This window comes from Momordica charantia (genome assembly GCF_013281855.1).
Source record: "Momordica charantia cultivar OHB3-1 chromosome 9 unlocalized genomic scaffold, Mcharantia_2.0 BLBB01000009.1, whole genome shotgun sequence".
NCBI lineage: Eukaryota > Viridiplantae > Streptophyta > Magnoliopsida > Cucurbitales > Cucurbitaceae > Momordica > Momordica charantia.
In genome coordinates this window covers 11177018-11204413 of record NW_028275167.1, presented here as the reverse complement: position 1 = coordinate 11204413, position 27396 = coordinate 11177018, and the positions used below count along the sequence as shown (strand labels likewise).

Sequence of the window (27396 nt, the reverse complement as noted above, 5' to 3'; positions counted from 1 at the left end):
GGGTCGATATTCAATGAGTTCTTGTCAGATTGTCTTCAAGTTTGTATAATATGCCTCAATTGACATAGATCCCTGGACTATAGTGACCAATTCTTTCTGAAGTTGAAATATGTGTGGGCCATTGCTTTGCTGAAATCGTTCTTTCAACTAAACCCAAATTTCTTTTGCAAATCCGGTGTAAACAATGCTTGCAGCAATTTCTTTGGAAACTAAATTGATAATCCAAGATGTAATGATATCATTATTACACCTCCAAGCCGCTAGTAGGTTTCCTTTTGGTTTTTGAATGGTTCCGTCGATAAAGCCGACCTTCTTTTTCTGATAAAGCAAGAATGATGGATCTTGACCATGAATTGTAATTACTTGCTCCAATCAACTGTTGAGAAATCAGTTCGGTGGTTGGTGCTGTGGAATGATGAATCAAGTATGGGTTGAGTTGAGATTCAATGGCTGTGGTGTCTCGTGCTATAGCATCCTGTACAATTGGATCGTTTACCTGCCATAGCAATTGAAGAAGATTGCTACAAATCTTGAAAAATAATGGTTGGAGATCGTAAATGGCGAAAGAAAATATGGCGAAAAGAAAATAGGGTTTTACGCGATAGCTATTCACTCTGATACCATATCAAGCGTAAAACAGAAAGAGAAGAAATTTTATTGATTAATAATTTCTCTTACACATCTGTGACATAAAATCATCACATATAAATACAATTAATTTGTGAAACTAACTATCTAACTAACGAGAGTTAATAACCAATAACAAACTAGTGTTAACTAATCAGAGTTAACTCTAATAAATCGCAATACTGAAAACGGTTCACTAAAAGGAAAACAATAATTTTGAAAATAAGTCTCTAGCAATGACACCAAAAACTTATTGGGAATTCTCTACCTCGATGGATAAGAGATTGCGTGCAAGCACATACGACCACAAGTAATACAGGGGAAAGATATTCCAAGTTCGTATCCTTATGGAGTTTGATTCAAAAATAAATGTAATGAAATGTTTCAAATTGCAATTGGGTTTATTGATAAAAATAGATGTGAAAGTTGCAGTTTAGTTTTAAAAATATCAAGCTTCTAATAAAGGACAATCCCTATTCTTCCTACCTTAGTTTTAAATGAAATCACACAAATGTGGAAAATGTGCCATGTGTCACTTTGACTCTTACTGGAAACTGAGTTATGCTCTTATCATGAACCGCTTTTGGTTGTTTTAGAGCTTAGGGCAATAACTGGTCATATGTCTATGCATGATTACAATTTAGACATTACTACCAACTCATATACTTTTATGGGTTAGAAGACCTATGTAGACGATCATATTTTATGTGCTTATGTCTCAGTTAAATCTCACATTAACTCTTTATTAAACACTTTATTCTAAAAAAAAAAAAAACTCTCTATTAAAAACTTAACCTAATCCTTTCAGTATTATGCTTCAATTTAGCAAAATTCCTTAGCAGCCAACTTAAGAAATTTCTTGAAAAAATATGTTGAGGAGTTAACCAGTATGTGCCAGGTGCTACCTGGAGCTTTTTCTCCCGTGTTTAATTTAAATAGATTTTCCTAAGACATTTTACAAGGAGGTTGAAAACTAATATAATGCAAAATAAAAGCGCGGAAAATACTCATATAAATAAGAGAAATTCTTGCCATTGATTAAAATTAAAGTTTAACAAAAGTACAACAAGCCATATCTTAACCTTGTTCTCTTTCGAGCTTGAATGAAGTTAAAACTCGCTAGAAATTGTTTAAAGATGAAAATAAATGAAGTACAAAAGAATTGAAACAACACTTAACAAATGTAATGCAATAAAACTAAGGTTCGAAAAGCATAAAATTGTAATGAAATGAAACAAGTTGGTTCTAACTAAAAACTAAGACTAAAGAAGATAAAACGTGGATGAATTCTACTGACCAAACTCTTTAATTTATAGGCATGGAGGTAGTTACAACTTGCCACCAAAATAGGAGGGGAGTAAAACTAGAGTAATGGGATTTTGTTCACTAAACTAATTCTACCCAAACAGCGTCCACTTGACAGGCGGAGCTGACTTTGGAGATATCCTTGATGCCCTTGTGCCAAAACATGCGTTTCATTAAAAGGTCCCGAGAGCAGCGCTTGACACTTTTTACCTACATTTTGAAAAACCATAAATTTCTACCGTATTTTTCCCATGAAGGGTGTATTTTTACCTCAAAGTGTTCTAGTTTGAATCTCATGTAATAATAATATGTTCTAACCAACTTTTAATAACATGCAATCAGATTATACAAACTATGAGAAAAATGGATCACTTTTACACCAAAACATGCATAAAAAACAACCTTTGAACCTTGGAAAATAAGGTTCGGTCACATGATACATGATATTCTACGAGTGTCCATCTTTTTAAATATTTACAATACTAGATTTTTAGGATTTAAATAAGCTTTCTTGTTTCCAAATTGTCCTCAATAAATGTCATTATATTACATTTTAAAATGTATTCTTTCCTCGTGAGAATGGAGGATCATTTAATGTAAATATTTACAATAATTATTAAATGATAATATTTTAATAAATAATTAAACAAATGCAGTAACTAATCATTGCACTTATTCTTGTTTAATTTTGCAACGATTCTTCTTCGAATTTTTTGGCATATATTATTTTTTTAGAGTTTAGGGTCTAGGGTGTTATTTCTTTATTAAAAAGAGAAATGGTCTCTACTAGATCTAGGGTTTAAAATTTAAGGATTAGAGTTCTATTTATTAATTAAAGTCATACGAATATGGGTAGTTTGATAATTTTCACATGGACACCGTCGTAAACAGGCCTACAAATCTGTAAATAAGTGTCTAGAAATGTCTAGTTGTGTTGTTATCCCAAATTAAAAAGATTTAAAAAATAATTAAAACAATTAATTACCCGACTTATTTAATGGGCCGACACAAGCCTGATCCGATATTGATTTAGAGCCAAACTCATGGGCTGGATCAAAAGTTGGGCCATAGACATAAGTTCAAACAGTGTGTGGTCTATAAAAGCTAAAACCTTCATCTCTGCTCCCAATATTTACGATTGGACGTGTGCAAATTAGGGTTTCGTTTCGTTTTGTGTAAGATCAATATTCATCACCGATCCATAATGATTTACGACGTCAACTCGCCTCTCTTCCGCTCCTTCCTGAGCCAGAAAGGAGGCCCTTCCGACAAGAGGTATTATTCTCTACTATTGTTGTCTGGTTCTATGAGTCCGATTAATGCTCCAATACCTGCATCTTTCTCTGATTTGATTTTAGTTTAGAATGAAACAGAAATTTGTGGAAATACTATAAATTATCCATTCGCAAGCTTAGAAATTTAAAATTATGTTTTCATTTTTGGTGTAGTCTGGAAAAAGGCTTCTACAAGTATCTTTTACTGGCTTGCTGATCCTCTTTATTTGGGCTTGGTGTCCTGATATGTACAGTTTTTTATGATTCAAAATATAACTAAAATACAACAGATTTTTGCTACATCAGTTTTGGGTATAGAGCAACCAATTAAAGCTCCATGATTGTTGGGAAGGTGATCCACGCTAGCAGTGTTGCAAATCAAACTGGCGAGTGATATGTTACTTGAACAAGAACCACGATAAATCGTCTTAAGAAGCAATGGTTGATTGCTTGTTGGTAATAGAGGCCTTTGTGGACAATATAAAGGATTATAGAAGGAACTCTAAGATCCCTTAGCAAGTGCTAACCTTTCACAAGGACATCACCCCATAGGGTGTTTTAGTGAGAAGTTAAATGAAGCTCGTAACAAAGCACATATGACCAAGGGCTTTATGCTCTAATGAGGGCCTTATAACAAGTTGTATAATGTATATGATATCTGAAGTTCATTTTCTTGGTGCGGATTGGAGGAATGAGGTTTAAAGGGTGTAAAGGAATAGGGTGAGGTATTAAGTGGTTATGGTTGGCTGTGACTATTTTCTCTTAAGTTCTAACTCTAACCTTAACTTGCATTACAACTTCTTGGGCGTGTCGCAAATATTTCAATTTTATTTCTTTTTAGTTCTGAAAACAAAAATCTTTCTACATTATCTTGAAGTTCATTAGTTCAAAAATGGTCAGCTCAAATAAAATTTTGGACTCTTTTATTGAAGCCTTGAAAACACTTGATTAAGTTTTGGCTATGAAATTGAACAACTGTTGGAGATTTGAAGGGTTCAAATATTAATTTATTTTTGGAAAAAATGGACATGAAAAGGACTATAGGAGAAAGATGATAAATTTTGATAGTGAAAAACATGAACTTTATTGAATTTAAGTTTCATTTTTTATACAATGTTAAATCCAAATGAGAAGTGTTGAGTTGGTTTGTCCTTAGATGTGGGTAATTTGTTTCTTAAACATCTTTCAAGTATGACACGTTTTGTTACTTAATAGATACCTTGTCTTTCTTGTGAAATATTATAAACTAAAACAAATTTTTAGCATTGTATAGAAATAATCATAGATATTTTAGTAAATATGTCCTTGTGTGTGTCCTAGATTTTTAGAAGATGGTTTCATTCTGTTTGTGTCATGTCTTGTCCATGTGTACATGTTTATCATTTGAATCTATGAGGAAGATTAAGAACTTTATCATGTGCTTTTTTTTTTCTTGGAACTGTCCCTCCATTGCTCTTCATTATTGTATTAGTTTGTTTACCTCATCCTGGTTTGTTGCCCCCTTTTGGAGAAACTTGTTTGTGGATAACTTGATATATATTCTGGAGAAATTGTGTGGTGACAAGATAGTGATTGCCTCTCCTGTGATGATCCCTTAGATCTGCTTCTCCTTCACGACTTGTTCAAGTAAACTATGAAATTTTTATAATTTGATTGGTTTTTTGAAGCCCTTAGGCATTGTATTTCTGTATCCATGGTAATTTGTTGCTTTACCAAATATAAAGAATGTGTTTTGCTTCTGTTTGGGTAATATTTTCGAATGAATGGAATGGTTTAGGAAAACGGAAGAGCAGAAGCCGAAGGAACAGAGACCAAAAGCCAGTGAGAATAAGCCAGTTATGACCGAATGAGAGCAAATAATGAGATGGAGAGCGATTGCTGCATCAGCACTTCACTTCAATTCACTTAATCTTGGAATTGTTGAATGTTAGACACAAGTTTTGAATCGCATCAAATGTTCCGAAGTTGTTGTAGATGGGACAACCTCTCCTTTTAGTTTTCATGAAATTGCTCGAGTGGTATTGTTCGCCTGGTATATGTTTGGTTGAATTTGCTGTAGAAAAGTTGAAACTGTCATGTTCTTAGGGAGGACTGGACAATATTGCACATTGTTGAACTGGTTTCTAGGGTTTTTTTGGTTTATTGATCTGTTTCTTATTTTCATTTTTATTAGTTTCTTTATCCTATGGTTTTAGGGTTGTTAAAGTTGTATGGCTACAAGTGATATTAAATTAAGAACAAGGGAAAGAGGAAAAATCAAGCATAAACTTAATCGAACCGGCACTACAAGGAATTTAAGTTTTCCTGCAACAAAAAAAAAAAAATAATATATTCGTTTATGGAGAGAGGGTATTGAATTTCTGTCCACGTGTTGATATTTTTATTTGTCAAATCAACATTTTTATAATATTGTAAAAAAATCAATAAAATATGAAAATTTTTAATAAAATATTGCTAAGACGTGATGTTAATGGAAATTATTGTAAATTTACTTAAAAAATAGTGAAATGTTTACTTATTACTTTAATGTTTTTTTTTTGAATCTTTTATGTTTTATTAATCTTTCTAGAAAACTTTATGTCGAATTTAAAATATTTATTTTATCACCATAGATATCATAAAGAATGTCTCTTCTCTTCTAAGAAAAATGTGAAGTCTAATCTAAGATTTGAAAATATTGATATCAATTTTATTTGTTCAAAATAAAACATGTGTAGCAAAAAACTTTGAAATATCTAATATTTGAGATTTTACTATGTTGAAGTACATTAGTAATTTTATCTAATGATCATTTAGATAAACTATGCTCGTACATCTAATGAATTCTTGCAAAATAAGATTTTTTCTTTCAATCACACCATTATGTTGAGAAGTTACTAGAGCGGAGAAATAGTGAGAAAAAATTTCAAAGACATCACTACTAATTTGCACAAACCACCCCTAAACTTTGAAGGAAAAAATTAAACCCTAAAACATTCATAAGTAATAAAATCGCACCCTCTAAATTACGAGATTGTAAAAATTAGTTGAGCCATTACCACTTTGTTTATGTTGCATGTGGTAATGGTTTGCTCGATCTCAAATAGAAGTGAATGAGTCAAACAAGAGACGATTCCTTCCTTACAAGCCACAACGATATAAATATAAATGAATAACATATTTCTTGAATAAATTTTAGTAATTTCTACTAAAATAAAAGCAACAACATGGGTATTGGGTAGGTTCCTTCAGAGTAGTTCGTAATTAGAAATGGGAAATTTGGGAAGAAACAACGGGAGATACATATGAAAAGCCGCCATTGAAGCGCATCAACAGAGAACAAACAAGAAAAATGAGAAGCCCATCATCACATAGAGAGGGAAAAAGAGACATTCAATCGAGTTTGCTTCAAATTGGAAGATGAAAGAAGATCAATTTAATTTGGCTCTAAAGAGTCTTCGAAACGAAATAAAAATTTGCTCTCATTTTAAAATTTTAGGGTTTATTTTTCCAATTGCATAAGTTAGAGGGTGCAATTATTACTTGGGAATCTTTCATTTTTACCCTTGAAAGCTTAGGGTCTAGTTTTTTCAGTTATAAAAGTTCGAGGGTCTAATTTTTATAATTGAAAGTTTAGGGTCTAGTTTTTTCACTTATAAAAATTCGAGGGTTTAATTTTTATAATTGAAAGTTCAGGGGTGAAATTGTAACAACAATCTCAATGGTTTTTGCTATACATTACTAACCAACACTCTAGCAAAGAAGTTGTTGGAGTTGCTAGCCAAATATACCTAGTATCTTTCCATATTACCCATATTTTACACTAATCCGTTTGAATTAATGAAGCGTAAACATAGTTTATAGCTCAGGCGAGACATCCCTAAGCACCCACCCTCTATGATAGAAGATATATCTAATATAGATTAAAGATCCACATACTCTACCAAATTCTTTTGAAAACTACTAGAACAATCAGTTTAAGCATGGTGATCAAACAGGGTGATCAGTCATCTCAAACATTAGAATGAGACAAAAACTTTAATCAAATAGAAACAACTTCAAATAAGAATAAATCGGTGTTTACAAGGAGAAACCATAACCTATAATAGGTTTAGCTAATATTAGACATAGAATAACGAAGAGAAGAAAAAGAAGAAGAAGAAGTTAGGAAGAACGATTTATCCCCTGGGTAAACTGCTCCAACCCCGCAATAATATTCCAAAGGAAAATGCACCTAAGATCAAATATTTCAAGCCAGCCTTTCAGTTGTTTTGGGTAATATCCTTCCTCTCCTTTAACATGTATCATACTGTTTCTTACTGGGATTGATGATGTGAGGCAACTCTTGTCTTAAAGTATCTATATTTCTCCTTAATTTTAGGGCAACAAGTGAGTTGTGTACGAACATGGTAAGATTTGGGCAATTTTTCCATTTACGACTTCTTTTTCTCAGGAAACTTTTGTGTCACTTTCCAACTTGGCTTTAAATGAGAAGCTCCAATACTCCAACACAAAAAAAAAAATCATCTCTCTAATGAGTAAATGTTTTCATAATTTCTAAATAAATCTCAGAGTAAGTCTAACATACAAGTATCCAATTTTTGGGTTTGGATCACTCCTAAAAAAGAGCTTAAACAGACAAAACTACTCTACCCAAGATAAATTTGACGTTAAATAACTCTCTTTTGGAGAGCTATCATTTATCAATAAGATTAAAAGTTTACAGGTCGAGCTGACGCACAGCTCAATAACACACAAGATTTTTTTTTCTTTTCAGGTACACAATTCCTTTTTTTTCTCTTCTTCTTCTTCTTCTTTTTTTTTTTTAACTCAGTAAAACAAACAAAATAAAATCAAAAGACAGCAAGAGACTTCAACTTATTTTTTTTAAGAGGGCCCTGTTAGTCATTCATGCCTTTTTTTTCTTCCAAATACCAACATCGGCAATGACTACTAATTGTTCAAGCTTTTTTAGCATCATCATTAAAAAGGACTGCTTTTGCATACTCATTTCTTGAATCACCACTTCAAAATAAATTTCACGACTATAAACAAGACGACTATAAACAAGACGACTATAAACAAGAGTAGCTCTTTTTTCTTTCCTTTATTTTTTCTCTTTTACGAGGGTATAGCCTACCCCAAACTTAGAACTTACAACAAAAATTTCACTCACAACTCACTTTACACCTTTAAGCTCACTTCAAGATACCAAAGTAACCCACTCTAGCCCCTAAAATATCTTCATGATCATAAAGCTTCTTATAGTCAACAAGCTATCATACGCGACAATCTAAGAATATGAACTTCTCGAGCCTCTAGCCACTTGAATCCAATCATTCTATGCTTGAGGCTAGAAACACTCAATGAGTTTGTTTTCCAATCAAACAAGCATGCTCCAATAATAATACACTCTAAGTACAACACACAAAGGATAACACTATTTGGGGGGGGGGGGCAGGTTGTATGAAGGCAAGGCGTGGGTGAGAACCCTCTCAAGTCGAATTTTATTCATCTCAAGTCAAATTTTATTCAACTTCAATAATTTGTCCTAAATCTAATGGAAAATAAAAGCAAAAGATCTTTCCTAATTTCAAAAATAGGACTCGCCTAAGTTGCTAAATAAATAATTAAAATATGCAGACTAAATCTAAAGTAAATAAAATCTAAAACAAAATAGCTCTCAATCAAATAAAGGAAAATTTATTCCTTAAATTTCATGAGTGGGCGAGAAGGCATTTTGGCGAAGGGGGTGGTGTACGCGCAAAGGCATGGTGAGAGGGGAAGGAAGCGAGCGTTGGCACTGACGGCTAGGCATGTGAGCGTATGACATGGATTCCGGGGTGTGCGTAGGTGGCTGGGTGGCATGGCAGGGTGCGTGTGGCAAGGGGCGTGCGGTATGGGCAGGCGCAACATCGAGTGCTTGCGCTGTAAGAGTGGTGCGTGGCAGGAGCCTCAACATGGGCCGCGCGCGGCAGGAAGTGTGCATGGGTGAGCGTCGAAGGCGTGCACTACAAGGGGTGCTGGCAAGCGGTGTGAGGCTCATGTGGGCGCTGCTGGACGTGTGCGGCGAAGGAGGCGCCCTAGCAACGTAGGCTACACATAGGTGTGTGCTTATGGCCAAGGCTGCTGTAAGCAAGTCCTTAAGGCAGGCCATTCACTTAGTCTTTTCTCAATCTCTCTACTTCTTTTGACCCTTGATGGTTGTTCATGGCCCTTCTTAATAGTCAAAATTTGAGTGTGGTCCAATGAAGCTTCCTCATTTTAAGGGATCTCTCCTCTAACTCTTCATCCTTATTGATGTAGGTTGATTCTTTGAGCATTTGGTCTATGATGATCACATCATCTCTTCTTGACAAAGATTCGTCATCGAATCAAGTTTTTTACTCACATTCAAACGAAGCAAGTTAGCCAAATGATAAGCTTCAATAGATGGACTATTACCTTTATGAAGTGTAGAAACTTCATTTTGATGATTCTTTTCAAAGATCTCCACATTTTTTTTCCTCTTTTGCCTTCTCATATGGCTCGGCCTCTTTAGGGTCTTGGGATCCTTGATCTTGCTTCTCAGATGAGCTATCTTTTTGTTCCACTTCTTCATTTTCAATCCTTTTTTCCAAGGATGGTAGTCTCCTCGGCATCTCCTCGGGTAGCATCTTTTCAAATTCCTATAAAAGCTCAACACAAACACCAAGCAAAGTAACTTTTTGCTCTTGTGTTAGGAGATCATTACCTTCATGTAAATATAAAAGTAGTAGTTGAGTTGCACATAAAGCTCTTTCAGTCTCATCTTTCTTAGCCATGAGGTTCACGACTTTCCTCCATGTCTCTATAGCGCTGCAAGTCAATTTTGTCGGCTATGTCCGAATTAAGATCTTCAAAGAATCGAGCCATTATGATCTATTCATCCTCCTTTAGTTGCAATTATTGGCTCATAAATATGTTTATCTCTTTGTAGCAGTCTTATACTCCTTTTATGCCTTGATAGAACTTGTTTAATTTTCTTGAATTTGCTCTATGTTAGTGTGGTGGCACAAACCTTCTTTTCACTAGCTCAATGAACTCAAGCCAAGATTCTAGCTAAGGGTCCTACATTGTTTCTCCTCCTATGTGACAACACTTTATCCCACCAAGTTAGTGCATATTTCTTAAAATGAGTGATTGCGAGAATTACCTTCTTTCCATCCTCACAATCGTGACATGCAATCACTAACTCAATCTCTTTCTCCCATGCTTCAAACTCCTCTGGTGTGGACTTTCCATGGAAGGTTGAGATCTTCAATTTGATGCTTTTTAGGTAGTTCTCTCTTATTGGTCTCTCTCATATTGGTTGCATTCTTCCTCGTTGTCGGCCATGGTGTGCTTTCCTTGGATGACCTACATCATAACCATCATAGTTAGCAGTCTCATAATGACCCACCTCTTCTTCTTGGTAGTCCTCATATGCTTCTTTTGAACTCATGATCTCCTTCTTTGTGGGACTTTTTATGGTCTCTCTAAGTCTCTCATCACTCACTTGAGACTTTTCTTCTTCTCCTTGTATATTTTGGGACATTCCTCTTGTTGTCGTAGCTATAAGCAAAGGTTAGTAATAATAAGAAACATTTCTCACTTCAGTCCCTCACTTGAAGTCCTCTAACTTCTCTCTTTTTTTTTGGGAGGTAAGGCTTAATATGGTGTGGGTACACTTACCTTGAGATGAAAGTTTGATTGTTCATGGCGAATCGACACTTAATTATAATAAGCAAGATCTAAGGTGTTCAATAATGATAATAATACCCAATATCAAACGATACCAAATGTTAAGAATGATATGATGCATAGACAAAAACAAATGATACCAAATGATATGATTGAAGAATCAAATACCTTGAGCCTAATGCTATTCGTGGCTATCAGACAAAGAAAATAAAACTTTGAATGAAGAATATCTTTCAAGCCTAATGCTTTTGAGATAAGGACTAACAAAAACACGCAAATTGAAGTTAAGCAAACAAAAGAAATAAACAGGCAAGAAAAGTAAGAGAAAACAAAAACTTAACCCTAAGCAATGTAAATAATCCAATTTGTTCAAACACACACAAAAAGATTTTTTTTACCAACAAAGCAGTAAATTTTGTGGCAAAGGGATATATTAGAGAAAAGGGTGCATGGTGTACAAGGATCAAATTGAGGTGAAACCAAAGGTAACGCGAAGCATGGGGAGTGTACAATACCTATGTGGGTTGCCTTGAGGTTTAGAGGTCGTTTGGAGGGGCTGCACTCAAAAAGAAATTCCATGGCTGCAAAAAGGATGCTTTCGGGTAAGACAAAGGGTGTCGTGGTTGGTATCCTTCTTAGGGTTTACCTACTTGACAAACTGATTTACAAATTATATTAGAAAGTTAGAAAATAAAAAATAAATAGATAATTTGCTAAAAATTATTTGATTTGGGGCAGATTTGATAAGTGTTGCATCCTCACAACCGTGATAGATACAAATGCAAGTGTACACTATACTTGTCGATTGTAGTGCGAACGAGGTTGAATCCATAGGGACTAAGGATGTTACTTTAAGCATGCGTTCAAGGATACCAAAAAATGCAAATAAAAGATAATAAGTGGTTGTATAACTAAACTAAGTAAAATGCTATAAAAATGCAGAAATGAAATCCAAGTGAGAAATACGATAATAACAGATGTTGGGGCAAAGAAATGCTTTAGCATAGAATGAAAATAAGAGGTTAACAGATATGGAAAAATGGGGAAGATTTATTATGCTTTCACTATGTCCCAACCTCGACTCTAGCCTGAAATCACTCATTATTGCTCAACTCGATACAGTTCCCTTTCGAGACACCCAACATGGATACCCACAACTCTCTTTGCTAAATACTCAAGCAATAAACAAAAGTTTTAAGCATGATTAGGAGACCCCATTCCTGAGTATACACGAACCTACTAGAAAAAAGTAGCTAAACACAAATAGAGCAATTAACTAACCATAAGCTCTTCTGGGTCATACAGAAGCTAGCATAATAAACAAGGTGGCCAACAATGTTCAGTAAGATGAAGAAAAATACGCACAACTCCATTAAATAGCAAGAAGAAAATAGCTAGAGTGGTGGTTGTTCAATAGTTACAACATATAAATCTCCCCAAAAATGGGGTTTAGTTAATGAGGGAAAGAGAAAACGAAATGGGTAAAGAAAAGATATAACCCATTTTAGAGAAAGAGAAAAAATCGCAGCTGGAGACCACTAGCACGCAAGGTCCAGCAGTAGCTCCTCCCCGTCGTCAACTCTTCCTCGAAATGGATCTGCTCTCTTCAACTTCAGCACTATATTTGGAGTATTTTCTCTCTTGGGATCGATTGCCCCTTGGAGAATGATGAAGAGACAGCCCACATCTTGTTGCTCTTATAACTCCCCCGAAAACTAGGACAAAACTCAGTAAAACGCGCGTTGTATGGACATAAGTGAAAATCTCGCATGTTACTGTGTTGCCAAGGAATTTCTGCATCAAGTGATGCTCCAGCATCAGGATGCTCTAGCCCTGCAACTGTCTGACATTTCCCCTCTAATTCTGCCACACTTTAGCAACTTTTCCAAATTCTGAAAAATTAAACAAAAAATAGGGGAACTAAGCAGGAACTTGCATAAATTCAGCACAATGAGGATTTAACATATGATAATTAACTTTTCCGCTCAATTTCTCACTTTAGCATGCTTCTTAGATAAAGATCCTCACATTAAAGTACGAATTAACCCAATTATTTACTAAAATAACTCTCTTTTGGAGAGTTATCAATAGGCCAAAAGATATTCTTAAATCTGTGCAAATCCAAATATGGAAAGTTTTTTACTTGGACACTTCTCCTTCCAACCGTGATAACTTTTGTTCTAGACTTGAGATGACGACGATTTAAGTACGCCTGGAAAGCTCTTTCAAAGAATTTCCAAATGGTATATGGTATATTCAAGCAAAAGGTCAGTAAAATATGAAACGTTGAAATCAACATTTGAAACTTTCAGATGCTGCAGGATTTTCCAGAAAATAGTGCTCACTAAACAGATATAACTTTCTGACTACTATATGAAATTTATCGAGTTTGGTCTTCTATAAAGTTAACTCAAAGATCTTTCAAATGAGGCTGGTTTCACTAAATTTGGAGTTTTTAGCAAAAAGTTATGAATTTTTAAATTTGGGTCTCGGTTTTACAACTTTGCAAGTTTCTCTCAAATTCTGAGATTCGAAACAAAATTAATAACTTTGGATTTTAGCTCAGTTTAAAGTGGGGGTTTTGTTTGTTTGAAAGCTTTTTGAATGCTAAATAAAACAAACAAAATTTTGAACACTTTAAAGTAATTTTCGTAACCCAAACAGTTCATGCAAGAATGATTGGCAGTAAAAAGGAACGTAGAAGACAGAGAAAAAAGGGGCTAATTTTTTTTTTTTTTCGAAATATGATGAAAGTAATTACAAGACAAAAATTTAAAGACAAGAAAATAAAGGGATATATCTGAATTTAGAGCCTATAGCTCTGATATGAAATGATACACGACAACCCAAGTGTATAGACTTCTCAAGCATCTAGCTACTTGAATCCAATCGTATAGTTGGTTCAATATGAAAGGGAAAGGTTAGATAAATTGTCTTTGCAATCAAAACTACGAGCAGACAGAATACTCACTATGCTCGAGGCCGAAAACACTTTACGAGTTTGGTGACCAACCAAACATGTATGCTCCGATAATAATGCACCCTAAGTTCAACCACAAAAAGGATAACACTATTTGGGGAGGGTTTGCATGAGGGGGGGGTGTTGATAAACTCTCCAATCGAATTTTATTCACTTTCAATAGTCTATTGTAAAACTACAAGAGGGGCCTCTTTATAGGATAAATGCCAAAGAACTTGCTAAATTAAATAAATCCTAAAATCTAAGGAAAAATAAAATAAAGAAATTCATAAATTTAGAAAATATGACTTGTCTAAGTTTCTTAAACAAATAATTAAAATTAGGCAAATTAAATCTAAATCAAATAAAATAAAAAACAGAATAGTTCTCAATCAAATAAAGAAAGATATATTCCTTAAATGACATAGAGCGGCGGAGGCATTTTGACGTCAAGGGGTGGTGTGCACGCAAAGGGACTCTATAAATAATAAAAACTGAAAAATGACCGTGAAGAGCAAACATGGACGAATAATCAAACGGAAAACTAGAAAGACTAACGTAACAGAAGAGACTCGAAGATAAGAGGGGATATGAGCCAGAGAGAGAAGATGATGAGTCAAAAAAAAAAAAAAAATCAAATGAAAAGAATAGAGAAAAAATTGAATTAGTGGGGGGTAATTGGGATTTTTGACCAATTCTAATAATCAATTTGGATTTTTTACCCATTTTTTTAATAACTCTTATTTACCACCCATTTTCACTTTTTACCTTGTGAAATTACCAAAATATCCACATTTTCTAAAAAAAAAAAATTATCCCTCAATCTCTCCTTTTAAACATCATATTCTCTTTTTAATTTGAACCTAATATGGATAAAATCTTAACATTTTAATTTAAGAATCAATTACGAATGATAAAAAACCTCACATTTTTAATTTGAATATTGGAATATCGGCCAATTACATAAATGTCAAGGATTTAATTTAAAAAGGAGCCAATGTAGCATAAATGTCTAATTTAAATTAAAAAAAAAGAGTGAAATTGTCTGAATTCCAGCCTGGGATAGTACAATCCAAGACTAGGATAGTATAAAATGCTATCCAAGTTCGAGATTATGTAGTCCGATCCGAGATTATGCTGTACCAGACCGGGATTCAAGCAATTTGATTTTTTTTTATAATACAACGTGTGGCTGTAGGAGCACAGCACAGTGTTCCTTTGTAACACGCTGTAGTTGATGTAGCACGTCTTCGTTGCCAGAATCTGGTGGTCGATCTCCAATGCTATCCCGAACCTCACTACGAACTAGAAAGCGTCACCGGCGAGCAAGCACTCAGTGGTCGGTCCTCAACAGGCAGATACCGACAGAAGGTGAAGAAATTGACGGTCTTAAGTGAAATTGACGGGTGTGGATGAAGAGAGCATCATATAGGAGGCAGAGATTGTGCAAAACACAAGGAAGCCATAGATGCATGAGCTTCCCATTATGAGAATCCACAAAAGAAAAAAAAAATCCTCCAATCCTCCAGTACAATGCGTGAGCTTCCCACTCTAGGGATTTAGTTATTGGGAGATTATTGTTGATTCTCAATATCATAATTGATTCTTAAATTAAAATGTGATATTTTTTGGATATTAGATTCAAATAAAAAAAAGTGTGAGGTTTAAGGTGAGAGATTGGTGGAGAGATAATTTTGATTTTTTTTTTAAAAAAGGGATATTTAGGTAATTTTACAAGGGTAAAATGTGAAAAATGGTAAAAAAATAGAATGAAAGGGTCACAAATAAGATCTTTTAGAAAGGGGTCAAAAGTCCAATTGAATTATAAAATGAGGTCAGAAATCTCAATTTCTCATTAATGGAGGGTAGATAAAGTAATTTGGTAGGTAGGTGTTGCGTATCCACAAGTTACATGAAAACCGGTGCAATTCTACATAAAATGATCAGTTGTAGTATAAAAACAAAGTCGTTTCCATATGGACTAAGACTATACTTTGAAGTAGTAAAACAGAATACCAAAAAAAGGAAAAAATTATCAAGAGGTTAGAGTGGTATAAATGTTGTAATAGTAAATGAGAAGAATGGAAATTGAGTACATGACAGAAGTGTTATGCAATTTTGTGATAGAGTATCTGAAACAAAAAATAAACTGAAGCCGAGTTATGTGATGTGATATTAAGGTAAATCAAGGAGGAATAACTGAAGCGAGTTATGTGATGTGATATTAAGGTAAATCAAGGAGGAATCACTCTACTGCTCTTACTCACAACTAATCATGCTCTAGCAAACTCAAACACTGAATGTCCAAATAGACTTGGCTCTCTTCCGAGATACCCAAACAAGTTTATTCCCAACTTCAACTGTAAAATAAACAAGCGTTACATACAGTTTATAGGTACGAAAGGGTGGCCTCATCCATGACTACTCACCAATATACTTCGAAGAGAGGAGTCTAACGCAAATAGAGGCAAACATCTATCAAGAAGACTTTTCCAAGTCTCAAACGAGCTAATAAACCAATAATGGCCAAACAAAATCAGTAAGATGAAAGAATTGAAACACCTCTATTAAATCAGCAATAAGAGTTACTAAAACATAATTAATCAAGAATCTTCTTCGTCGTAAGATCCTGAAATAAGCAATAACCAGGGAAGAATAAGACACAACAATTGAGATCACGAATGAGTTTATTAACGAAGAAAAAATTAAAAGAAAATTGTGGTAAATTTAAGACAGAGGTCAATGAAAGAGATTTGGAAAGATGAATTGTACCAGAGCCAAGAACAGGAGAAGTGGTGCCATCTGCTATGGTAACATTCAGGCAAAGATACAGATGGGGAGAATTTAGCAAATAAGTTAGGGTTACATGACATATGATTTGTCGCACCAAAGTCAATGACCCATTTTGACGCAGAGGAAATAAGACAGTTAGTGGTGTTACCTAACTCAACGATGGCGGTAATCGGATTAGAGGACGATGCCGTCAATGACTCTTGATACTGTTGGAACTTAGCAAACTATTCCGCATGAATTGTAACTAACTTGCTAGCATCATCAGGTGTAGATGCAACATGTGCAGACTGTGTTTTCTAACCTTTATTCAACAACTTTCTACATTCTCGCTTTGTATGACCAGACTTATGACAATAATTGCATATAATGATATCTCCTGAATTTGATTTTGGAGCACTAGAATTCCAACGTTGAGCATTCGAAATCGTGGAATTCCCTTGGTAGGTATTACCTCGGTATGCATTTGTACTACGTCCAACTAAAACACTGTTAGATTGAGACGACAAGACGAGTTGTAACTCCTCAACGCGAGTACTCGAGTATATGCCTCACTAAAGTTGGAATTTCCGAACCAGAGAGTAATTGGTCTTTGGCCATATCAAATCTAGGTGGAAGACCAAGAAGAAAACTTATAACTGCTAGTTGTTCGCGTTTGGCAAGCCAAACTTTTGCATTATTACTATCTGGGAGTAATGCATTAAACTATGCATAAATTCTTTTGTGTTCCATAAAGTAACTTATAAGCGATTGGTCATCAAACTCAAGTTGGTAGAAGCGCTTGTAGATTTCAAATATTTGACTAACATTTTTTTTTCCAGAATAAATGAATTCTAAGTAATTAAGCAACTCTTTAACAGACTCACACTTATTGACCATGCCAATAATGTCACCCTCGATCGAATTCTTGATTTGCAGAACCAGTCGAGCATCATCCTGCAACCAAGCTTTCTTACTCTCATCCTTAGAAGGATCTTCAGTTATGTGAACGTCCATATCAATACTTCGCAAAAAAATACAAATATTGATTTTCCATGAAGAATAGTTTGATCCATTCAACTTATGTTCTGTGCTTTTCGATATCATTGAGATCATCTCAAATGTTACGATTGATTTCTTCTCAGCCATAACAAATAAACGAACTTATTTGAATAAAACGACAAAAACCAGACCAAACCAACCGAACAAAACCGAACTTATTGAACCAGACCGACTGAACCAGACCAACTGAACTGCTGAAACCAGAAACCCTAACAGCTGCTAACCCACGACAACCAAGTTGAGTAGCAAAACGAACGGTGACAGCCGACAACCGGATGAACGACGACGACAACAATCGATGGCGACTGACTGCGATGGAAATGCGAACGACAGAGAGACTAAAAACTCCAATTTACAAACCACGAACCAACCTGCAAACAACAAAGAGAAATCCACGAACAGGGCAGCAACGGCGGCAGCGAGCGACGATGACAGTGGCGGTGGTACAGTAGTGGGTTGGGTATAATGAACACTTTGTGTTCCAAACTTCAAACTCTAATTGGCACAAAACCCTAATGGGCACAAAATCCTAAGATTCAAAAAAGAAAGAACCTAGTGCTCTGATACTATGTAAACACTAGCGTTTGAGAGAATGCAATGTAGTCTATTCTCATTATTAAAGTCTATATATAGATAAATATACAAGGTTGATTTAATCTTATAAGAAGAAGGTAAAGGACAAATTAATACATATCAATACAAGAATATAAAAATATACTAATATATATACTCTAACAAGCGAAATGAAAGTCTGGTTCAACGAGCCAATATTCATACTACCATTGAGAAAATTCAAACACAAGTTTATAATGCCTGGACCCACAATATCCCAGTACTTTTGGTAAAACACCGCTTGGAAATGGAGCCTTCGTGGGGTGCACACTCATAATGGTCATTTCAACTTCCTCTTTCGTAAAGGCCGTGGACAGCCTGATATTATCATGATCTCTGGAAATTTTGGCACTTGTGACATTAAGAACCATGTTTTCCTCGGCTCCAGAATGGTGGTTAAAAGCGAAGAGGTCATGGCATTTCAACATCATTGTCTCTCCACGCACCATCCTTATTCATCAACCTCAAAATTCGATTCTTTTTCCTTCTATGAATGGCACGAATATGAAACAATTTTGTATTGCAATCACCCCATTGAATCAAATCTTTCTGGGCTCATTGCTTCCAATAAGCCTCTTCTTCCTCCAGTAGAGATTCCAACTCCTTTTCAACTGCCAACATCTCACTCCTCCAACTAGATCTACCAGTTTCTCTTATGCTTCATATCTCTGCTTCTTTCCCGTCTATAGCTCCTTTGATGGATCCCCTTAATCTACTTTTGTTCCAATGTTTAAGACCTCGAAGACAACAATGCAATTTCTGAACAAAGGTGTCAGCAGTCAACCTTTCCATATATTGCCAATTGTCCACAATTACATGTCTGCAACCTTCAAACTTAGTCTAGTATTCCTCAAACCGGGGCATCTTCCTCTATAACGCATTACTATTTGCACTATTCCACTAGTTCCACTCATACATAATGGACCTATGATCTGATGCAATAAAGTACAAACGCCTCACACAAATAGTAAGATACAAAGATGTTAACTCAATGTTAACCGAAAAACGGTCTAGATGTTCCCAGATTAATTCTCCGCTTAGATGTCTATACCATGTGAATTTATCTTCATCCGTTCCCGCATCCGGTAGACCACAATAATCTATAGCCCCTCGAAAATTCTCCATTAAGCTAGCTCTTCTTGCAGCCCCTCCCATCTTTTTGAATCCATTGTAATTTCATTGAAATTGCCTCCTGGAATCAAGGGGTACTCCATAACACTATGAAGTCTTTTCAATAATTCCCTAGTTTCTTGTCTTCTTTCAGTCACCGGGTGACCATACACACCTGTGAATCTCCATCGCCAACTAGATTTCGATATAAGCACATCTATATGTATTGAAAACGACATCAACCATACATCCAAATCCTTCTTCCGAAACAACATAAGTCCACCGCAGTTCCCATTACTAGGAACACCAACACAACAATCAAAATTCAAACTTTCCTTTATTTTGTCTTTTGAATGAAAATGACATTTGGTTTCCATTAGAAAGACCAATTGGGGACGCTCCCTACTTACCAAATAACGTAGGGCTCTCAATGTTTGATGATTCCCCAATCCTCGAAAATTCTAACTAAGGATTTTCATTGTGGTTTGTGGGGCTGATCAATAACCTCCATTGTTTGAGAGCATTCTTCTGTGTTATCATGCCTACAAATTCTCTTCACAACCTTTAAATCCAAATTATTATCCCGTTGATGTTTTGAACCAATCAACTGACTAATTTCCTTCCTTGCTTCTGTTACATCCCGGAATGTCTCTATCTCCTTGAGAACGTGTCTTTTCCATGTCTTCACTGCTTTTGTAGTCTTTGTTACTTGCTTTTCAAAACCCTGCTTTTCGGACACCATTAACTTCTTTATTACCTATGACTCAGGTTGATTGATATTAAATTGGGTAAATAAGATATTCTGAGTGTGCTTTCCATTAATATCTCCTGAGCTAGTATCCTCTATAACCGAATCCTTAGAAAAAATTTTGGTAGCAATATTATTCAATTCTTCACTCACCCTATTGATATGCTCCGTTGGCCCCATTAAATCAGCAGAGAACTTTCCTTTTCTTAACCTGTCCTGAATAGAATCACAGACTATTGGAAATTGACTTCCAAAATGTTGAGCCCGACCTTTTCCTTTGCCTCGAAAGGTGTCTGAATATCCCCTCCCGTCTGTTCTTCCACCCCTGTTATGTCTATAGGGTTCTCTCAGCCATGTGTCATATTGCATATCACCATCATCCTCTTCACTTGGACATACACAATCTTTTAATACAAGGTCAAGTTTCCTGCACCCATAGCAAAAGTCTCGTAGCTTTTTTTTTTTTTTATAAGAAACGAAAAGATTGTATTCAAAATGAAGAGAAGCCCAAAGGCAGTAGAACAGCCTAATGGCAGAGGGTTGAGAAAACCCTCCCCAAGGGAACTATATAATCAAGGAAATCCAACTCTGTAAAATAAAAAGAGAAACCATAGTTAAAAAACATTCTTATGGATCGAAGCCCACTAAGAAGTTGTATGCTTTATATTCACACTAAAAGAGTCAAAAAGGTCTCTTTCTCTTCAAAAACTCTATAGTTCTGTTCCTTCCAAAGCAGTCAAAGAAGAGCTCTAGTAGTGCAATTCCAAAGAACATAAGCTTTTCCTTTGAGCATTGAGCCACCAAATCCTTCAGAAACAAAATCATCAATTCTCTTCGGAATGCAGAGGGCGAGGTTTAGGAGAGATGCCACATAATTCCAAGCCTTGTTGCAAAGGTACAATGGAGGAAAAAGTGATCCACCGTTTCTACATTGTTAACACACATGACATAAACTGAAGGGGAAAAAGTCCAATAGGGTAACTTTCTTTGGATTTTATCGGTAGTATTTGTTCCCCTATAAAATAGAGTCCAAAGGAAAAACTTTACCTTCTTAGGGACCTTGAAATTCCATATGAGGGAAGTAGTGGCTGTATTCAGCTTGGGGGAGAGGGAAGAAGTGATGGCAAGGAAAGCAGATTTCATAGAAAAAGTACCCTTGTTGTCCGCATTCCACCATAAAGAATAACTATCTTGGCCAATGACCACACCTTCTAGCTTTCCGGTAAAAACCGCCCATCTCTCAAGTTCTGTATAAAAAAGGTTCCTTCTCATTCCGATGTCTCATGTGATTGCCTCTGAAATCCAACAGTCCGCTATTAACTTTTCCTTCTTGGTAGAGATAGCATACAGATCCAGGAAAGAAACAGACAAAAGAGAAGAGTCAATCCATACATGTGTCTTCCCAGGATCTCACTGATTCCCCTAAAGTCACTTAGTAAAAAGTAAACTTACAAAAATCCGATGAAGTTTCTTGAACATCAATCCATGGTCTGCTTATGCAAGAATTCTTTAAGGGCTTTGACATCCACCCAAAAGGCTCTTCCCCGTAGATGGCTGCTATAACTTTCCTCCAAAAACGTGTTTTTTCAATGACAAAGCGCCACAACCATTTCATGAGGAGAGCAATACTTCTTTTCTCTAGGGAGCCTACACCTAGACCTCCCTGTTGAGTAGGCAAGGTTGTCCATCACCACTTCACAAGGTTTCCAATTGGCCTATGACTACCGCCATTCCATACAAAGTCTCGCATGAGCTTCTCCATTGATGTTAGCTTCTCGTAAGTTATGGGGATCCATCGTTCGTCAGCCATAGTTCCGATCTTAATCAGAACTCCTCTTCGTAAAGGCTTAGTGACGTCAATCTGAATTCTAACTCTTAAAGATTGTCCCCAACACTTTCCTTCCTCATCTGAATCCACCTTTTCAAACTTCCCAACTAGGTTCCCAAGTGCTATTGCAAATCTCCTTGAAAAACAAACATACGGTAATTCATGAAAATTACCCAAAAAGAAATATACCTGAATTCCAATTCATTAAAATTTCAATGTGCCCTCGGATCTTCCATCAGAAGCAATGGCTTATAAAAAAACCATGGACTATTGTTGATGATTTTATTTTTGTCCCTCTGGCTTTTAGATTTGCACAGATATATGTTCCTTTCCACTATCTCACTTTTAACACTAACATTCGCCCAAATTCGTGGCATCATAGTCCTAAAGACTTCTCCCTTAATATTCTTTTCTGTTAGAAGCTTACAAACCAAAGAGTTTTGTGCCTGACGATCAATGTGTTCTACTTCATTTTCTCCCATATCAAAAACCATTATTTTTTCATCATTTGTAAGCTTCATTTTCTCAATCTGTCATGTTTGGGGGTAAAATACACCCAGGACACGTGGAGGACCTCTACTGGTGTTTGAAGAATTGAATTTAAATTACCTAGGTCCACATCGGTCCTGCCGAGTAGACCGGGTTCGCCCATTATAAAAGGCTAAGTATGGGCGTCAAGGTTCGACCTGGCTTGAGTTCGACCTGCTTGGAACCCGACAGGTTCAACATGAGAAAAGACATATAACCGCCGGTCGTGTATACTGTCGGATCCATCACCTATAAATAGAGGACTTCATTTCACGCTCAGGTATCAAATCTCACCTCGAACTAAATACGGAGTCCGATCTATACTGACTTGAGCGTCGGAGTGCTTACCCTCTTGTGCAGGTCCACTCTAGTGTTCAGGTCGGAACCGGAGACCGGGTTCGAGCTTGATTCGTGAAGAACCGTTGTGCAAACTCTTGCATAAACATTTGGCGCCGTCTGTGGGAAAAGGACGATCTAAGTCATCCCGATCTAAGAAACATACGCAAAGATGGTGTAGCCAGCAAACTCTGCTAATACGACAAAACGGAGGGGTTTGAACGCTGATAACGGCCCTCAGCGAGATCTTGACACTAGAATGGTCGAGGATCAGGTTCGAGCAGGGCAAGAGGGAGATCTTCCATGGAGATCGGCCCACCATGCGAACCAGGAGTTACCCCCGGTTCACCCTAGACCGTCAAAAGCCAACCGAGGCCGAGGAGGGACCTCCAGAAAGACCTCTCGAAGGGCCAACCCGACGGCAGACCCTGAGGCTTTGTCTACTCTCCAGCGTGAGTTGGATGATATGCACCATCGGTTGCGCACAGTGGAGGAAATGTACGCCGAGGCGACGCGGGCCAACCGAACAGCGTCTCCCTCCAGGGTCCCAGGCGCACCCGGAGAGAAGGAAGACCGGGTTCCATCTCTCCACCCTGGCGACCGCGAGCCCATTCCCAACAATGAGGGGGTGGATTATAGCTTGCGGGACAATGATCTGAGAAAGCACCTCACTGATAAGAAGAAGAGAGCATCTCGGGAACCGGAAGACTCTCCGTCCTACTCCCGAGAGTTCTCCAATTCTGACCTCAAGGCTCAATCAAAGTATAAGCCTCTAACACCAGAAGTTGTGATCAAAGTATAAGCCCTCAAGGCCAGGTGCGAGAAGAAAGAGTGCTCGTTTGACGATGGCGACTTGGGAGAGTCGCCATTCACCTTAGACATCTTGGTGGTTCCAACCGATGCATACGTGTAGAAGAAGTGTTCCACTATCAGTTTGAGCACGATTTGGTCAGTCAAAAGAGTTGGAAATGGGTGATTCACCATCGTTTTAGGACCTACCTAACCAATTCTGCACAGCTATAAATTCCAGCAACTTCTCCACCAAATTCATCAAGCCTTGCTTCCTTCTCTTGATCATTTTTAGTGTTTCTTTGTTGCTTTCTAAGTACTTTTGAGTTGCTTTCATTAGTTGCTTTTGGTTTTTAAATCCCGAGTACTTTACATTCCTTTATTGAGCTTTGTTTTGTTTCCATTTGTACTTAGTTATTTTCTACTTATTCAAATATATAAAAATCTAGCACTTTGCTTATCTTATCTTTGCCTTTACTTAATTTTTAGTTAAGAGAGTTGTGTTTTTGGAGGAAAGAGCACGTGGCACTCCCCCTTGCTTGAAAGAGAAGGGCGAAGCTCTCAATCCCGATAAAAACTCTCCGTTAGTTAACTTTTGTTTTTCACACATGCATTCCACATTCAACCATTTTACTTGCTGTATTTTCTTCAATATGTCTTTCTAAATTCCCGTCTCTAGCCCGGTTATGGATAGTTAGCCTTTTATGTCTAAAAAGGGTTGCTAAGAAGTAGTGTTTTTGCTTTCTATTCATTGCTCAACATGTTTTCCCAAAAAGTTAGGATTTAGAGAAGGCCACTGTAAGTCTTAACAAGTCAATACTGAAAAGGTTGCTTATTTGCATTGTTGAGTGGTTAAACCGAGGAGAGGAGCGCCTTAGACATAAGGGTTCCGCTTAAGTAGCCTAGACATAGGACCTTAACCCGAGGTTGCGACTATTTCCATCCTAAAACTAAGATATATCTCATAATAGACATATTAGGGAATGTCTTAGGACTTTGAATTTGCTTAGACATAAGTCAAGTGAGAAGCGTAGTCGTTGGTTTCTAAAGCAAAATGCATATTGTCCTTAGCATGTCCTTGATTCTTTGTTGGCTAACTTGAAGTAATTCGGGCTAGGTTTTATCATTATAAGTCCAAATCCCAAATCCAAACCATTATTTGTGACCACTTCCCATTTTACAAGAATCACTCATTCCAACATTCACTATTCTTTAAAACTTTAGAGTTTGGAAATTGTTTAGAAGTCCTTGAGGATCGATACTTGGATACTCCATCCATTTTATATTACTCTGACAGGTGTGCGCTTGCATCTATATAATTGTTACCACGCTTAGTGCGTGCGTTCAGCATAAACGCCCAGTCAAGTTTTTGGCGCCGTTGCCGGGGACTTTAGTTTTAAAATTATTTTAAAATTATTTTAGTTTTTATTTTTGTGAATTGTTGTTGGGTGTAATTTCCATCCACCGTTTTTGTTCTATATTTTTGGTCGTTTATCTCACAAGGGTAAGTAAAAGTGCATGAGCACAAGATTTTTTCTTCTACCCCTTGACCCTGAGATTGAGCGGACCCTTCGAAAAACTCGAAAGGAGCAAAGACTTCGAAAACAACTAGAAAAGCAAAAAGAGAGAGAAGGTGAAATCAGTCCTGAAAGTGAGGTAGAGAGTACGAGCACATCAATGGCAGATATTCCACATCGTGATCCGATTGATCCACATGCTGTTAACGGTAATATGAGGGATCATGCAAGAAATGATGAATTCAACCATGTCCAGATGGCGGACAACAGAGACGTGACAATGCGAGAATATGCCGCCACGACTTTTCAGAACTTTGATTCAGGGATAGTCAACCCTATTCCAGCCCACGCAAACTTTGAGCTTAAACCAATGATGTTCCAAATGTTGCAGACAATTGGACATTTTGGAGGGCAGGAACATGAGGATCCACATGATCATCTGAAATCATTCATTCAAATTGCAAATGCATTTCGATTACCTGGTATAACGGACGATGCTCTGAGACTAACACTTTTTCCATTTTCTTTGAAGGACCAAGCTAGAGCATGGCTCAATGCATTTCCACAAGGATCCATCACCACATGGGGGTCGTTAGTGGAGAAGTTCTTAACAAAATTCTTCCCACCTACTCGCCACGCTGATATCAGAGAGGAGATCATCTCCTTTAGACAGTATGATCGTGAACCTGTTCACGAGGTGTGGGAGAGATTTAAAGAACTAATCAGGAAATGTCCGAACCATGGCTTGCCGGCATGCATCCAGATAGAACATTTCTTTAGAGGTTTAGATCATCCTACTAAGATGATGCTAAACAATGCTGCCAATGGAGCCTTTACAAAGAAGACATTCAACGAGATAGTTGACATCCTAAATGACTTAGCTTCACACAACGAACTATGGTGTTCGCAAAGATCTAGGGCAGCACCAAAGAAGCAAGATCCAGCTGGAGTTTTGGCTCTGGACATTGCGACCTCGATGCAAAAAGAGATGGTTACAATGAACCAGAGGCTGAAAGAGATGGCATTGGGAATAAAAAATCCATTAGCCACGCCGATACAACCTGTGCAGTCGGATTATTGCACTCCTGCCCCTGTTTGCCAAGTCAACGATCTCATTTGTTCATTTTGCAGTGAAAACCATATTTATGATAATTGTCCTCATAACCCTGCTTCCGTTTTTTATGTAGGACATGGGAACAATAGGAACTTTAACCCATATTCGAACACCTACAACCCAGGTTGGAGGCACCACCCTAATTTCTCATGGGGAGGTCAAGGAGGTTCGAGCGGTTTTAATCAAGGGCAGAGCCAGCAGAACAAGCAGCCCTATGTTCCACCTACACAGCAATACATCCCACCACCGCAACAGCAGTACAATCAGAGAACACAGACTCCACCAGTTCAAAATAACAACTCAAATCTTGAGAATATGATGAAGGAGTACATGGCCCGAACCGACGCAGTGATACAATCCCAAGCGGCATCAATGAGGAATTTCGAGACCCAATTGGGACAGCTCGCCAATGAATTGAAGAATAGACCACAAGGTTCTTTTCCAGGCCATACTGAATTACCAAGACGAGAAGGGAAAGAACAGTGCAAAGCTGTCACCCTTAGGAGTGGACTGGCATATGATGGACCAACAATGCCAACAACAGATGTACAGATTCCGTCCACTGAACCAATTGTAAAGATACCAGAAAATCCAACAACACCAGAAAAAGAAAATATTAGAAAAGGTAATGAAGACACCCCGAGTGTTCCTCCACAGGTACAGCCTTCTTTTACCCCTACTCCCCCGTTTCCACAAAGATTAGTTAAGAAAAATAATGATTCCCAGTTTAGAAAATTTTTAGATATTTTAAAACAATTGCATATAAATATACCATTAGTAGATGCTCTAGAACAGATGCCAAATTATGCTATGTTTTTGAAAGATATAGTTTCTAGGAAGAAAAAAATAGGAGAGCATGAACTGGTAGCCATGACAAAATGTAGTAGTGAAGCTGTAGGCAGCCTGCTACCCATGAAATGTAATGATCCTGGCAGTTTTACCATTCCATGTTCCATAGGAGGAAAAAACTTAGGTAGGGCATTATGTGATCTAGGCGCTAGCATTAATCTTATGCCATTATCAGTTTTCAAATCTTTAGGCATAGGAGAAGCTAGACCTACTACGGTTACCCTCCAACTAGCAGATAGATCTATCATAAGACCTGAGGGAAAGATAGAAGATGTTTTAGTCCAGGTGG

At 36.9% G+C, this 27396-nt stretch overlaps 1 protein-coding gene and 1 non-coding gene across 2 annotated transcripts; one reads left to right on the top strand and one right to left on the bottom strand.

Moving 5' to 3' along the window:
• Positions 1–3048: 3048 nt before the first annotated feature.
• On the top strand, positions 3049–5369 carry LOC111025466 (wound-responsive protein-like protein). Its single transcript, XM_022303328.2, has 2 exons — positions 3049–3207; positions 4984–5369. Exons 1-2 carry the CDS (start codon positions 3137–3139, stop codon positions 5054–5056), a joined length of 144 nt encoding a protein of 47 aa, XP_022159020.1. The 5' UTR covers positions 3049–3136; the 3' UTR covers positions 5057–5369.
• A 20415-nt stretch (positions 5370–25784) lies between these two features.
• Positions 25785–25891, bottom strand: LOC148208949 (small nucleolar RNA R71). Its single transcript, XR_015787475.1, has one exon. It is a non-coding gene; the product is annotated as a small nucleolar RNA R71 (small nucleolar RNA).
• Positions 25892–27396: the final 1505 nt, after the last annotated feature.

Excerpts from the sequence above, each read along its gene's own strand:
- LOC111025466 (XM_022303328.2), top strand. The coding sequence starts at position 3,137 with ATGATTTACGACGTCAACTCGCCTCTCTTCCGCTCCTTCCTGAGCCAG. Across the intron at positions 3,208-4,983 it reads GGAGGCCCTTCCGACAAGAG|GAAAACGGAAGAGCAGAAGC; the intron begins GTATTATTCTCT and ends GGAATGGTTTAG.